The sequence below is a fragment of the Calypte anna genome, chromosome W, assembly GCF_003957555.1.
Source record: "Calypte anna isolate BGI_N300 chromosome W, bCalAnn1_v1.p, whole genome shotgun sequence".
NCBI lineage: Eukaryota > Metazoa > Chordata > Aves > Apodiformes > Trochilidae > Calypte > Calypte anna.
Window position 1 is genome coordinate 2,743,634 of NC_044276.1, and position 15,953 is coordinate 2,759,586.

Consider the following 15,953-nt stretch of genomic DNA (forward strand, 5'->3'; position numbering starts at 1 on the left):
CGCATCTATAACTCCTGGGAGCACAATAAGTCCTGCGATTCAAGTAGAAAAATGGCCCATTTTTAAGGCTCCAATCGTGCTTTCTTCTTGGTATACTGGTCTGTATATTCCCGTCAGTATCCGGTGTACTTGTGTTGTTGTGAGGGTGATGTCTACTGCTGAGGGCACATCAATGCCCAGGCTTCCCCTTGTGGCTGGGGCGGGGAGTTGGTGTAAAGCACTGGCCCGGCTACTTGTGTCCTGGTGCGGGGGCCTTGTGTGCTGTGCCTTCCGTTTTTTGTAGACCTGCATGCCAGATTGTTGTGATTGTCTTTCTGGCACCGGTCACACCACACTGTTACTGAGCAAGCTCTGCTTGAGTGGTCTGTGGCTCCACATCAAAGACAGACAGGGGTGAATTTCCTTGATCGATTTCCCCTTCTGTATCGATTTCCCCTTCTGTCTAGTTTCTGTGCGACTGCCGTGAGGAGCTTTTGAGTGGGTTCCTAGGCGGTGGCAAAGGCACTGGCCATGCCTTGGTTTTGTTGTGTTTGGGTGGCCCTGGCAGCGACTTCTAACATCTTCGAGATGTCAGCCATTTTTGGTAAAGCAGAAAATAGCGACTTCATTCTCGGATTTGCATTTTCAAACGCCAGTAGCTTGAACATAGATTCTTTTTGCTCTACTCCTAGATCGGATTGAGCATTGACAGATTGCCAGAGCCTGTCAACAAAATGTTGACAAGGCTCATTCATCCCTTGCTTGATGGAGGTAAATGAAGGGACTGGAGTAGGCTCTAGGACCACATAGAAGGCTTGACGGGCTAGGTGCACAGCGACATGGTGGAGCGCAGTCGGGAACTGGAGCTGGACTTGGATATCTCCATAGCGTCCTCAGCCCATGAGCATCTCGGCGGTTATCTCTAATAGTGGATCCCCAGGTGCTCGAGGGCGATTTGCTTCCAGTTGGGCCAAGCACTCCCATTCTTTGACCCAGACAATCTGCTGGGAGGGGGTGAGCAGGTACCTTGCCAGGTTGCGACAGTCGTGGGGGCAATTAGTGTCGACGGTGAAAAGCCAATCCAGGACGGCCCGGCCGCTTTCCGTTCTTAATCCTCCCTTTTTAAAGGTCTTCTTGGCTTGCTATAGGGTTTTCCAAGTGTGCTGTTCAAATTGAGGTGCCCCGTTTTTATCATGCAGAACATGGCAAGCGATGGTGCTGGCTTCCCAATCCCCTTCGAGAATGGCATCGCGGATGAAACCAGACCATCTTCCAGGTCGGGGTTTACCAGCACCTTTGATGCCTTGGTTGTTCTGTTGTGATCGCAGTGGGGTTGGAACGTCCTCATCATCATCATCAGGGAGGGTGGGTGGGTCTCAATGTTTATGGAAAGACGAGCGTTTTTCCATGTCTGTCATCCTTTTCTCTAAGGATTTCATGGCCTGATTTGTTTGTTCAAGGAGGGCTTTTATTTTGTCCTCCAGGCCGATGGGTGCAGCTGGTGGGGTGGCTGCTTCTTTCCCATGCTCTTTTTCTGAACTGGGAGGTGGCCGTAGAGGGCATTTCAAGCAGTAACTGGGGCCGCCCATCTCAGGGGCGTAGGGTGTCGGCATCTTCGCATTCTTATGTACGTTTCTTTTGGTGCTCAGAGTGGGTGCTTCTTCTTCTTCCTCTGGCTTGATGTCTGATAGAAACTCAGCTATAGAATAATGCGATTTTCCTGTCATGCCCTTGATGGCAAGGCTGTTGTCCCTTAGTCCTAAGAATGCCTTCCGGGTTTAACCACCCTCAGGAGGAGGAGTGGGTAGCAGAGGCGCTGTGGGGACAACACCAGATCCTGCTTCTGGTGGTGGTGCTGCAGTATCAATGCTAGCGTTTGGCGGACATGCTGCAATGGCAGTGGCGGCAGCTTCCGCCTCAGCTTTTATTTCTTTTAGGGCATTGATTACCACCGCCCATGTGCCATCTAATCCAGTTATGTTCTTATTCATTTCTTCGGTATAGAGGCCTCCCGACAGGTCAAAGACCTCCTGCCAAAGTTCCCACACGGCCGCAGCGGCCAGGAAGGAAGAGACTTCTTGTTCCTTCATCCATGTCATTGGCTTCTCATTAGTGGGGGTGCTTGATGACAGTCCCATCTTTTTCTTTTTCTTGGTGAGTCAGTGATAGAGAAGGAAGGTAGTAGATCTTCTTACCCGACTGCTTGGGTTTTCTGCTGATGTTAATTTGCGCCAAACTGGCTCCCTTTCCTCTGATTCGTCTGAGCAGGGGCTAGACTGAGGTCTATGCCTGCATTCTCCACCAGATGTTGCAAGACGAACCTCTCTTAGGGCACGGCGCTCTGAGGTCCAAAAGGTGTTCCAGCAGGAGTGCACAAAAAATGCCCTGAGTCTGTTGCACTCAAGATTGGGTAGCCTGGCTAAGAGCAACTGCTCCAAATTCAACTAACCTCTCTGCTGGCTTGCTCAGGAATGAGCTGAGCTTGTGTCTCAGGCCTCACCTCTTACTGGCCCCCTACTCCTGCTCATGCGCAGTTGGGGCCTGCCCTAATCAGGCACAGGTGGGCTTAACACAAGCTCATGCCCACTACCTGGTAATTAGTGGTACCTGGTTGCCTCATTTCATTACAGTTTGGCAGAGCAGGGCTGTCCTTGAGTAGCTTCAGAGGGAGAGGGCATGGGGCTGCCTTCTGCTGGGGATGGCTGCAGGGGCTGAGGGTGTGTGTGCAGGCAGGGGTGCCCAGGGCTGTCCTTAAGAGCAGGGTCCTGCAGCCCAGGGGCTGTGTGCTGGGGCAGGGACTCTGCTGCCTGCCTGCCAGGGGCAGCTCTCAGTGTGCCCGGGGAGCTCCCTGGTGCTGGCAGAAGCTGTGGCGTGAAGGAGACAGGGAGCACAGGGCAGGTCCTGGTTATGTTGAGAGAGGGAATCAGGGCTGCTCACCGCTTCAGCTGATGCCCAGAATATTTCTGAGGGGACTTTTCAGGAGTCCCTTCAGGGCAGGGCTTTCCTGCTCCACTCTGGTCTCTCCTCAGGCTCTGCTTCCACTTGTCTCTGGCTCAGCTTGGTGGGATGGAAACTCAACTGTGCAGGGGAGAGCAGGGGCTGAGACTCCTCAAGCATCACCTGGAGGGGGACTGGGAACCTGGGGAAGTGCCTTCACCCACCACCTCCCAGCAGCTCAGCTCAGGCTCTCCTTTCCATTGTCCTCAGGGGGTGTGTGCCCTGTTCTTTAGGTTCTGCACCCCCCAAGTGGCTGCAGAGCAGAGCTGGGCACCCAGGGGTTGGTCTGGGCTCTGTGAGCAGGGGCAGGAAGGGAGACGGGGCCAAGGAACCAGCTCCTGGCTGGGGCAGCTCCAGGCAGCATATGTGTCTGTGACAAGGAAGTGTCTATCTTCCCTCTGCCCTCTGGAGCTCTGGGCAGTGCCCTCTGTGAGGCTGGGGAGGAGCTGACCCTCCCTTCATCAGACCAGCTCCCCCTTCTCTGCACGCAGCCACAGGCAATACTCTTCTCTTGCTCTGTTTTCCCCGAGTGCAGCAGAAATGCTGAGTGTTTTAGACATCCAAGAACATTCTCCAGCAGAGATGGGGGGAGCTGAAATAAAAAAAACCTAACCTCCCTGAAACTGCCTTCTGCAACCTGGTTCTTCAGCACGGAGAATAAAGATGCTGACAATCTCTTTTGTTTAGCACTGCTTTGATATGACACATTTCACCATTAATAGATGCCCCTAAGAGGTCTGAGCATAGAGGTGAAGGAAGGTCTCATAGGAAAGTGTGTGTGTCTTTAGCAGAAAAAGATGATAGGGAAATTTGTCTTGAATTTTCTAGATGGGTTTTCCGTAAGTTAATTTTTCTCCTTGGTCAGTGCTCCCTGGTGAAAAGCAGCAGATGTCCAACAGGAGCTCCATCAGCCATTTCCTCCTCCTGGAATTTGCAGACAGGCGGGAGCTGCAGCTCTTGCACTTCTGGCTCTTCCTGGGCATCTACCTGGCTGCCCTCCTGCGCAACGGCCTCATCATCACCACCATCGCCTGTGACCACCACGTCCATGCCCCCATGTACTTCTTCCTCCTCAACCTCTCCCTCCTCGACCTGGGATCCATTTCCACCCCTCTGCCCAAAGCCATGTCCAATTCCCTCTGGGACAACAGAGATATCTTCTACATAGGATGTGCTGCACAGCTCTTGTTCATTTTGTTCTTCATTTCAGCAGAGTTTTATCTCCTGACTATCATGTCCTACGACCGCTACATGGCCATCTGCAAACCCCTGCACTACGGGACCCTCCTGGGCAGCAGAGCTTGTGTCCACATGGCAGCAGCTGCCTGGGGCACTGGGTTCCTCTATTCTCTGCTGCACACAGCCAATACATTTTTACTGCCCGTCTGCCAGGGCAATGCCCTGGACCAGTTCTTCTGTGAACTCCCCCATATCCTCAAGCTCTCCTGCTCATGCTCCTGCCTCAGGGAACTTGGGCTTATTATGGTCACTGCCTTTTTAATATTTGGAGGTTTTTTTTTCATAGTGGTGTCCTATGTGGAGATCTTCAGGTCTGTGCTGAGGATCCCCTCTGAGCAGGGAAGGTACAAAGCCTTTTCCACGTTCCTCCCTCACCTGGCCGTGGTCTCCCTGTTCATCAGCACTGGCATGTTTTCTTACCTGAAGCCCCCTTCCATCTCCTCCCCATCCCTGGACCTGGTGTTGTCAGTTCTGTACTCAGTAGTTCCTCCAGCAGTGAACCCCCTCATCTACAGCATGAGGAACCAGGAACTCAAGCATTCTCTGAGGAAATGGTTAGGGTTTTTCTGTAGCCTTCCTCCTGTCCTTTCAAAATGACCAACTCTGTTTGTTAGAGCACTCCATGTTATTATTATTTATATTTTTTTGTCTTTTACTTCTTTTTTAATATTCCTTTCTTCAAAGTCATTATTTATCCTTCCTCCTTTACTCTCCACCCATATTTTGTGAACTGGAAACATTGAATAAATGGAGAGCCTTCACTCAATTTAAGTGAAATAAACAAACCCACAGAAAATATTATTTCTGGTGTCACTGATCAGTGTATCAGGAATGAATGGGAAGTGTTGAATGAATTTTGTGCTCGGCTGGGGAGAGGGGATGCCGACCTCCCGCTCCTTTTGCCATGCATGGTCACCTATCTGGGGCTCTGAGCTCTCTCTGCCCCCCAGGAGCTGCTGTGCCCTTCAGAGGGTCTGGGGCTGTGGTGGGACTGGCCGGAGCAGCCTGGGCTGGGCACTGGTGTGGGGCCAGCAGCAACTGGGCTGTGCTGGGAGAGAGGTGAGGGGAGGTTGGAGAGCCTGGAGGGAGCTGTTCTGCACTGGAAAGTGAAACCCTAGCAGGGAAAGCCATGGGTGTCCTCATTTGAGGCTGAGTCTTTCTGCAAGAGCATCTCCATCCTCTTGCTGGGCTCAGTGCCTACTTGGGGGAACTCCCAGCCCTGCCCAGGCTCTCTCCTGATCAAGAGCCCAGCAGAATCTGGGGCAGAGCTGTCGCTGAAGCCCCACAGCTGACATGGTTTCTCCAGGAGCTGGAGATGCTGCCCAAGAGGACGGCCACGGGGTGACACAGCACCAGGGACTGCTGAGGCCATCCCATCAGACAGAGCTGTCTCCAGCAGGAGTGCACCCTGTCCTGGGCTGTGACTGCACACTGGGGCTCTGGGACCATGTGTGGGGCAGCAGGGCTGGGCTGTCACAGGACAGGGGCTACAGAGAAACTGCTGGGGGGTGACAGCAAGAACAGCTGCACACAGGGGCTTCATCTTCCTTCCCTCTGCTCTGCAGGAATGACTTTTGCACAAGCAAAGCTCATCTGGAGCTGCTGCCTGCAAAAGCAGTTGAGAGCAAAAGCAACATCTCCCATGGTTGTGTTGGAGACCAAGGCTGAAGAAGAAGGGAAGTGCAGGGCTCCTGCTGATGGAGGACAGGGATCTGAGGAAGAGGAGACACCAATAGTGCTGAGGGACTCAATGCCTTCTGGGATGGAGTCTTTCCTCAGGAGCTCTCCCAGGCCTCTCTGATCCATGAAAGGCATCAAGGAGCAGCAGAGCTCATCTGGAGAGAAATCTCAGAAGGAAAAGTGCCAGTGTCTGCCCCTGCAGGAGACTCACCCAGACCATGGCACAGGCTGGGGCTGCCTGGCTGGGAGCAGCCCCGTGGGAAAGTTCTTGGTGGGCACTTGTCATGACCCAGGGAGGGAACCCAGGGAGACACAGCTGTCACCCCCTTGCTTTCTAAACTCCTTCTCAGAGAGGAGCCAAGGTGCTGCTGGATCCAACCTTAGTGCCTTAGTGCTGGGACGGCTAGTTAGGGGGTCTGGAGCGCAAGTAGTGTTTGCCTCCATCCCTCCTGTAAGAATGGGTGGGGAGGTATATAGGAAGAGTTTACAGGTCAACGAGTGGCTAAGAGACTGGTGCCAAAGACAGGGTTTTGGTTTTTTTGATCATGGGATGCTTTATGAGACACCTGGCCTGGTGGTGGCAGGTGGGATGCACCTGTCCCAGAGGGGGAAGAGGCTTTTGGGGCAGGACTTAGCAGGGCTCATTGAGAGAGCTTTAAACTAGATGTGAAGGGGGAAGGGGAGAAAACTGGGTCTGTTAGGGACAAACACAAGAAGAACGAACCGGGGCCCGAAGGCAGGTGGTCTAGGGAGGATTTAGTCCCAACAGTGTGCTCTGTTTGTTTCCTGAAATGTCTGTATGCTAATACACGCAGCATGGGGAATAAACAAGAAGAGTTAGAGGTCAGTGTACGGGCTAAGGGTTATGATCTGGTAGCAATAACAGAGACATGGTGGGATAGGTCACATGACTGGAATGTGGCCATGGATGGTTATGTGCTTTTTCGGAAAGATAGGGTGGGGAAGCGAGGAGGTGGAGTTGCTCTTTATGTGAGAGAGCAACTAGAATGTGTTGAGTTTTGTGCAGGGGCTGATGAGGGGTAAGTTGAAAGTTTGTGGGTTAGAATTAAGGGGCAGGCTGGTGTGGGTGATACAGTTGTGGGGGTCTACTACAGACCTCCTGATCAAGGCGAGGAGGTTGATGAGGCCTTCTACAGGCAGCTGAAAGCAGCCTCACAACTTCAGTCCCTAGTCCTCATGAGAGATTTTAACTACCCCAATATCTGCTGGTTGACTCACACAGCCAGCCTTTCACAGTCTAGGAGGTTCCTCCAGTGCATTGATGATAACTTCTTAATGCAAATGGTGGACAAGCCGACTAGAAGAGGAGCGCTGCTGGATCTTGTACTAACCAACAAGGAGGGCCTTGTTGAAGCAGTGGTGGTCAATGGCAACCTTGGCTGCAGTGATCATGAGATGGTAGAGTTCAGGATCCTGTGTGGAAGGAACAGAATACCCAGTAGGACCAGAACCCTGGACCTCCACAGGGCAAACTTTGACCTCCTCAATCAACTGTTAAGAGAAATCCCATGGGACAGGGTGTTAGAAGATAAAGGGGCTCAAGACAGCTGGTCAATATTCAAGGACCACTATTTGCAAGCACAGAATCAGAGCGTCCCTATGGTTAGGAAATCTAGTAAGGGAGCTAGGAGGCCAGCATGGTTAAAAAAGGAACTGCTGGGAAAACTTAAGTGGAAAAGGAAAATCTACAGATCATGGAAGGGGGGGCTGGTCACTTGGGAGGAATATAGGACTGTTGTCAGAGGATGTAGGGAGGCAATTAGGAAAGCTAAGGCCTCCTTGGAACTTAACCTTGCAATTCAGGTTAAGGATAATAGAAAGGGCTTTTTCAAATACATAGCTAGCAAAACTAACACTAGAGGCAATATTGGCCCACTAAGGAATGAGCTGGGAGCCCTGGTGACAGAGGATATAAAGAAGGCAGAGGTGCTGAATGCCTTCTTTGCCTCTGTCTTTACTCCTGCAGGGTTTCCGCATGAGCCCCAGATTCATTTAGCCCCAGATGTAGTCAAGATAGATGAGAAGTTGGACATAGTAGATGAGGATTGGGTTAGGGATCAGTTGAGTAATCTGGACATCCATAAGTCGATGGGTCCAGATAGAATGCATCCAAGGGTGCTGAGGGAGCTGGCGGAGGTCATTGCTAGGCCACTCTCCATCATCTTCAGTAAGTCATGGGTAACAGGAGAGGTGCCTGAGGACTGGAGAATAGCAAATGTCACTCCAGTCTAAAAGAAGGGCAAGAAGGAGGACCCGAGTAACTATAGACCGGTCAGCCTCACCTCCATCCCTGGAAAGGTGATGGAACAACTTGTTCTTGTCACTATCTCCAGGCATATCAAGGACATGGGGGTCATCAAGAGCAGTCAGCATGGTTTTATCAAGGGTAAATCATGTTTGACTAACCTCATAGCCTTCTATGAGGAAATTACTAGGTGGATAGATGATGGAAGAGCGGTAGATGTGGTTTATCTTGATTTCAGTAAAACATTTGACACCGTCTCTCACAGCATCCTTGTAGATAAGTTGATCAAGTATGGGTTTGGTGATCAGGTAGTGAGGTGGATCAGGAACTGGTTGAAAGGAAGGAGTCAGAGAGTTGTAGTCAATGGGGCAGAATCTGGTTGGAGGTGTGTGACTAGTGGAGTCCCTCAGGGGTCGGTACTGGGACCGGTGTTGTTCAATATCTTCATCAACGACTTGGATGAGGGTATAGAATGTACCCTCAGCAAGTTTGCTGATGACACTAAGCTGGGAGGAGTGGCTGACACACCAGAAGGCTGTGCTGCCATTCAGAGAGACTTAGACAGGCTGGAAAGTTGGGCAAGGAGAAACATGATGAAATTCAACAAGGGGAAGTGTAGAGTTTTGCATTTGGGGAAGAACAACACGATGTCCCAGTACAGGTTGGGGGCTGACCTGCTGGAGAGCAGTGTAGGTGAAAGAGACCTGGGGGTCCTGGTTGACAAGAAGATGACCATGAGCCAGCAATGTGCCCTTGTGGCCAAGAAGGCCAATGGCATCCTGGGGCGTATTAGAAAGGGTGTGGTTAGTAGGTCAAGAGAGGTTCTCCTCCCCCTCTATTCTGCATTGGTGAGGCCGCACCTGGAGTATTGTGTCCAGTTCTGGGCCCCTCAGTTCAAGAAGGACAAGGAAGTGCTTGAAAGAGTCCAGCGCAGAGCTACTAAGATGATTAAGGGATTGGAACATCTCCCTTATGAGGAAAGGCTGAGGGAGCTGGGTCTCTTTAGTTTGGAGAAAAGGAGACTGAGGGGTGACCTCATCAATGTTTTCAAATATGTAAGGGGTGAGTGTCAAGGAGATGGAGTTAGGCTCTTCTCATTGGTGACCAGTGATAGGACAAGGGGTAACGGGTGTAAATTGGAGCATAGGAGGTTCAAGTTGAATATCCGGAAAATTTTTTTTACTGTAAGGGTGACAGAGCCCTGGAACAGGCTGCCCAGGGGGGTCGTGGAGTCTCCTTCACTGGAGACATTCAAAACCCGCCTGGACACGTTCCTATGCGAGGTTCTCTAGGTGGCCCTGCTCTGGCAGGGGGGGTTGGACTAGATGATCTTTCGAGGTCCCTTCCAACCCCTAGGATTCTATGATAAGGTGATGACTACGTAAACAATTGCTTAGCTTCTACTAAACAAGCATTCTGTGTTAGCTTCTCTCAGGTCAATGTGACCCCTAGACAGTTACTAGCAGGCGTTTTATAGCAACCCTTACATCACATATAACCCCCGATCAAGCAGCCAAGCGCTGCAATAAACATCCCTGCTTTTGAATCTTTCCTGGGCTGTAAAGTGTATTTCCGCACCTCACATCCTTCAAAGAATCTCCAACCAATCCCCAAGCAGTGGTCAAACCCCACAGCACTTGCACTCCACTTTATGTCCTGAGTGTGACATCTTGTGGTATGGAATGACCCTGACTGGAATAACTGTTTTTCAGCAGCCCTTACATAATCCTTTAATAATGTTTAAATCTCACTGCATGTAGCTACCAAATATATTTCTTATTAGATCATGCCATGTATAAACGTAACCACATTAGAGGCAACCTTTGCCCAGCAGATACTTGCAAAGTGTATTTAAGTGTGTAGGAAACTTTCTTTATTTGAAATTTCTCTGCTTGCAAAGAGGGAAACTCCTGCTGTGTCTGAGTGCAGCAGTTCTCTAAAGGGAGGGAGGTTGGGAGCTGGAGCAAAGGAGCTGTAACATCCAGCCGCAGCCCGCAGGGTAGAAGTCTGATGGGGGGAAAATGGATACTGGAATGAGGGTAGAAGTGGTGGCAGACACAAGGTGATGGTGACAAGGTGGGGGTGACAAGGTGGTGGTGACAAAGTGGTGGAGGCACATTATCCCAGACCCTTCCCAGGGAGCCAATGAGAGAAGTGTTTTGTTTGGGGTGCTGAGGAACAATGTTCTCCATGGAGTGCTGGACCTCATAGGTTTTTCCTTGCTTTCCAGGCCTCTTGAAGAGTCACTCTGCACCAATAGTAGTAGAATTTAGATTTCTAAACTGAAAACCAGTAAAGAAGAACTTAAAAAAAATTTTTATTAGATACTTTTTTTCATCTTCCTCCACACTGGAACCTCTCCAATTAGCTGTGCAAGTCTTGAACACTAAAACCACCACAGGGTGACACATGGCTGCTCAGTGCTATAATGGGCCCCCTCGTGCCAGAGGGATTGTGTCCATGACCCTCAGGTGCTGACAGGAGACTGAAAAAAAAAAAACGCTACTAAGAAGTTATAGCCAAAATAAAAACCAAAATTATCTTGAAGTACTGATTGGCTCCTTTGGGTCCCATTACTGACAAAGCCTCCCGAAAGACTTGGTAGAGAAGGTCACTGGAGGACATGATTGCATGGAGGCAAAGATTCTGTACAGGTGGCTCTGAAACCACAAATATTTAATTATTTGTTTGTGTATGCATTTATTTATTTATTTATATTATGGATCAGTCAAGTCAAACTCTGAAACCCAGGCAATGGGAAGGCAGACCCCATCCCTCACTTGTGGGTCAGGATTCTTCTGGGGGCTGTGGGGCATGCAAATGAGCAATAAAAACTGTAGGAAAAATACACATTTGCAACCACCCCAATAAAGGGAATGGAGCAAACCAAGTGCAGAGCCTCAACATAAACTCCTGCCTGGTGGTTCTGATACAGTGACCATTTCTAAAGTCACCTTTCCAGACACAGACTGTCCAAAGGCCATTCCCATTCCTCTCCAATTGCCCCCTTCTCCTACTCTTTGTTCATTCAGATGCCTCTCCTCTGGGCTGCTGCTTTGAGCAGCAGGTTGTTCTAAGCTCGCCTGTCTTTCCGCAGCCTGATTGTCTCTTTAGCCACCTCTGTCATGATGATCCCATCTCTCTTTTCCCATCTGTCTCTCTAAACCATTTCTTATCAGATTCTTCTTTTCTTTTTTCTGTTTGATTTTTCTTGGCATGCACAACGGAAAACTCCTGCTGTACCCGTGTGCAGTCAGTTCTCTAAGGAGAGCAGGTGGGAGGTGGTGCAGTGGAGCTGTAACCTCCAGCTGCAGAGAGGAGAAGAGAAGTCTGATGAAAGGAGCAGGGATGGAAGTCCCAGGTGGGACATGACAGAAATGGTGGAGCTAGGGAGGTGAGCAGTAAAGTTGCCCACACAGTGTCAGACCTCATGGAACTTCTGTCACCTCTTCTCTAAACTGAAAATAATGAGATGATCTGCTAAAATATGAAGGAGAACAAAACAAGAAACCAAGAAAAAAACCCAGAATCAGTTTTCATGAATCACAGTATTAAATGTTAAAATATATTTTTAAAATATGGTAAATGTTCCTCCTTAACTACACTGGGAAAACCTCTCCAATTAGCTCTATGTGTCTGGAAGATGTGAAGAATATTCCATGGAGAGCCATGGCCCTTTAGTGCTCTCTGTATTTCAATGAGCCCCAGGGTGTGTTTGGTGCTGAGTCCATGATCCTCAGGTGCTGAGAGATGAATGAACAAAGTGCTCCAGAAGTCAGAATGGGACCTGAAAGTACCTTGAAGCACTGATTGGCCCCACTGAGGGCCATTGCTGCCAAAGCCTCCCCATGGCCTTGTTAGAGCAGATCACTGGAGGCCATGATTGCTTGGAGGCAAAGATTCTGTAAAGGTGGCTCTGAAGCCAAGGATTTTTCATTATTTATTTATTAATGAATCAGTGAGGCCACTCTCTGAACTGCAGGCCACTCTCTGAACTGCAGGCAATGGACGGCAGAGCCCATCCCTCACTTGTGGGTCAGGATTCTTCCTGGGGACAGCGGGGTGTGAAGATCAATAATATCAGAAAATGTACACCACCTCGCAGCTACCCCAAGATGAGATGAGGAGCAAACCAAGTTCAAAGCCTCAAGAAAGAGTTTTTCCTGGTGGTGGTGATGATACAGTGACCGTTTCTAAAGTCACGTTTCCAGACACAGACTGTCCAGACAGAGGGACAGGATGGAGAGGGGGGCCCATGCAAACTTCAACAAGGTGTTGCAGTGCTGGGTCCAGTTCTGGAACCCCAAGCACAAAAAAGAACACGGAGCTGTTAGAACAAGTCCAGAGGAGGCAACAAAGATGATCAGAGGGCTGATCATCAGGAGGTCTCTTTGCCAACCTCCTGGTCTCATCAGGGTTGTTTTGGAGTAAGGGAAGGTTACTCAGGATTTATTAATTTGAGGCTTGAAAAGTTGCAGGGATGAAGATGTCAAAAGCTCTGTGGGAGACCTGATTGAATGTCTTGATGAGGAGTAAGCTTTTAAGTTTTTCCTCCATTGCTTCAGCTGATGCCCATTGGTCCTCACTCTCTCATCATGAACAACCAAGAAGGACGTGTCTCCATTTCTTTCTGATACCATATGAGTTATCATAGAATCATAGAATATTCAGAGTTGGAAGGGACCCATCAGGATGATCAAGTCTGCCTCTGTCCTGTGAAGAGTACTCCCTGGATCACACCATGAGCCTGAGAGCATCATTAAAAATCTTCTTCGACTCAATCAGGATTGGTGCTGTGACCACTTCTCTGGGGGAGTGGTCATTGTTTGGAAGCAATGAAGTTGTTCCATTGCTCAACTGCCCTTTGGGGAAAAACTTTTCCCTAATATTTAACCTAAACCTCCCTTAATTCAGCTTCCTATCATTTCCCCAAGTCCTCTCATTGGTCACAGGAGTGAAGAAATCAGAACCAGCCCCATCTCTTCCCCTCGTGAGCATCCACAGACTGCAATGGGGTCTCCCCTCATCCTTCTTTTCTCCCAAATGAACAATCCAAGTGACCTCAGCTGCTCCTCATAAGTCATCCCTTCCAGACCCTTCACCATCCTTGTTACTCTCCTTTGGACACTCTCTGACACCTTGATGCCTTTTCTATACTGGAGTGCCCAAGTTGTGACTTAATAGGATTTGATGTCAAGGATTGTTCTGTTACTATGTTGAAGGAACGTGTAGGGGTTTAAATTAAAGTGACTAAAACAGAGGTCTGAGGCACTGATTTGTAGAACACAGTAGAAATGGAGCCAGGACAGGGTTGGAGTGTTTTGTCCAGGGGTCAGGGAAAAGAATGAGGAAGGCCATCCCGTTGAGTCACAAGAGTCAGTGAACCCCCTTGCTTTCTAAACGCCTTCTCAGAGGACTCCAGGTGTGGCTGGATCCAACCCTAATACCACAGGAAGTCTCAGAAAAAGGACCACAGTTAAAGAAATTACTGCTGAGTCATTACTTTTTTAAAATCGGAGAGAGATCTTACTTCAAAAACCTTTTGAGCAGCCTCTGTTTAACATCAGAAAGGAAGATAGAGAACAGGAAATGGTATGAACAATGAGATTTCTTTGTGCACAGCATTATAACATATAAAATAAAAAAAAAACCCTCCATAATCAGAAGCCCCAGAATGCACGCTGAGCCTGTGATGAGAGACATTATGAATGATATGAGATACATTATCAGTAATATGCATATCAAGTTTTGCATTTTATTACTCGAGAAAAAAATCCTGTCATCAGTTTCGTCACAGCATCTTTGAGCTCCTGGTTCCTCATGCTGTAGATGAGGGGGTTCACTGCTGGAGGAACTACCAAGTACAGAACTGACACCACCAGGTCCAGGGATGGGAAGGAGATGGAGCGGGAGTTTCAGGTAGGCAAAGATCCCAGTGCTGATGAACAGGGAGACCACAGCCAGGTGAGGGGAGGCACGTGGAAAAGGCTTTGTGCCGTCCCTGCTCAGAGGGGATCCTCAGCACAGACCTGAAGATCTCTACGTATGAGAACACAATAAATACAAAACATGCTAAAAAGGGAAAAGCACTGAAACCAAGAAGCCCAAGTTCCCTGAGGTAGGAGCATGAGCAGGAGAGCTTGAGGATATGGGGGAGTTCACAGAAGAACTGGTCCAGGGCATTGCCCTGGCAGACGGGCAGTAAAAATGTATTGGCTGTGTGCAGCAGAGAATAGAGGAACCCAGTGCCCCAGGCAGCTGCTGCCATGTGGACACAAGCTCTGCTGCCCAGGAGGGTCCCGTAGTGCAGGGGTTTGCAGATGGCCATGTAGCGGTCGTAGGACATGATGGTCAGGAAAAAAAAATCTCTGCTCCAATGAAGAATAAAAAGAAGAGCTGTGCAGCACATCCTATGTAGAAGATATCTCTGTTGTCCCAGAGGGAATTGGACATGGCTTTGGGCAGAGGGGTGGAAATGGATCCCAGGTCAAGAAGGGAGAGGTTGAGGAGGAAGAAGTACATGGGGGTGTGGAGGTGGTGGTCACAGGCGATGGTGGTGATGATGAGGCTGTTGCCCAGGAAGGCAGCCAGGTAGGTGCCCAGGAAGAGCCAGAAGTGCAAGAGCTGCAGCTCCCGCCTGTCTGCAAAAGCCAGGAGGAGAAACTGGCTGATGGAGCTCCTGTTGGACATCTGCTGCTTTTCACCAGGGAGCACTGACCAAGGAGAAAAATTAACTTACGGAAAACCCATCTAGAAAATTCAAGACAAATTTCCCTATCATCTTTTTCTGCTAAAGACACACACACTTTCCTATGAGACCTTCCTTCAGCTCTATGCATGGCTGTCTTAGGAGCAACTAATAATGGTGAAATGTGTCATATCAAAGCAGTGCTAAACAAAAGGGATTGTCAGCATCTTTATTCTCCGTGCTGAAGAACCAGGTTGCAGAAGGCAGTTTCAGGGAGGTTAGGTTTTTTTTATTTCAGCTCCCCCCATCTCTGCTGGAGAATATTCTTGGATGTCTAAAACACTCAGCATTTCTGCTGCACTCGGGGAAAACAGAGCAAGAGAAGAGTATTGCCTGTGGCTGTGAGCAAAGAAGGGGGAGCTGGTCTGATGAAGGGAGGGTCAGCTCCTCCCCAGCCTCACAGAGGGCATTGCCCAGAGCTCCAGAGGGAAGAAGGAAGATGGACACCTCCTTACCATGGACACGTCTGCTCCCTGGAGCTGCCCCAGCCAGGAGCTGGTTCCTTGGCCCCGTCTCCCTTCCTGCCCCTGTTCACAGAGCCCAGCCCAGCCCTTTGGTACCCAGCTCTTCCCGGCAGAAGGGGGGTATAGGGGCTAAAGAACAGGGCACACACCCTCTGATGACAATGGAAAGGGGAGGCTGAGCTGAGCTGAGCTGAGCTGAGCTGAGCTGAGCTGAGCTGAGCTAATGGGGGGTGGTGGGTGAAGGCACTTCCCCAGGTTTCCAGTCCCCTCCAGGTGATGCTTGAGGAGTCTCAGCCCCTGCTCTCCCCTGCACAGCTGAGTTTCCATCCCACCAAGCTGAGCCAGAGACTTGTGGAAGCAGAGCCTGAGGAGAGCCCAGACTGGAGCAGGAAAGCCCTGCCCTGAAGGAAGTCCTGAAAAGTCCCCTCAGAAATATTCTGGGCATCAGCTGGAGCTGTGAGCAGCCCTGAGCAATTCATCCCTCTCTCAAGAGCACCAGAACCCTTCCCTGTGCTCCCTGTCTCCTGCCAGCCACAGCTTCTGCCAGCACCAGGGAGCCCCCCGGGCATGCTGAGAGCTG

General features: G+C 49.9%; 1 protein-coding gene across 1 annotated transcript; it reads left to right on the forward strand.

The window, feature by feature from the left end:
• Positions 1–3,864: 3,864 nt before the first annotated feature.
• On the forward strand, positions 3,865–4,812 carry LOC115600048 (olfactory receptor 14A16-like). Its single transcript, XM_030468282.1, has one exon. It carries the CDS (start codon positions 3,865–3,867, stop codon positions 4,810–4,812), a length of 948 nt encoding a protein of 315 aa, XP_030324142.1.
• Positions 4,813–15,953: the final 11,141 nt, after the last annotated feature.

Excerpts from the sequence above, each read along its gene's own strand:
- LOC115600048 (XM_030468282.1), top strand. The coding sequence starts at position 3,865 with ATGTCCAACAGGAGCTCCATCAGCCATTTCCTCCTCCTGGAATTTGCA.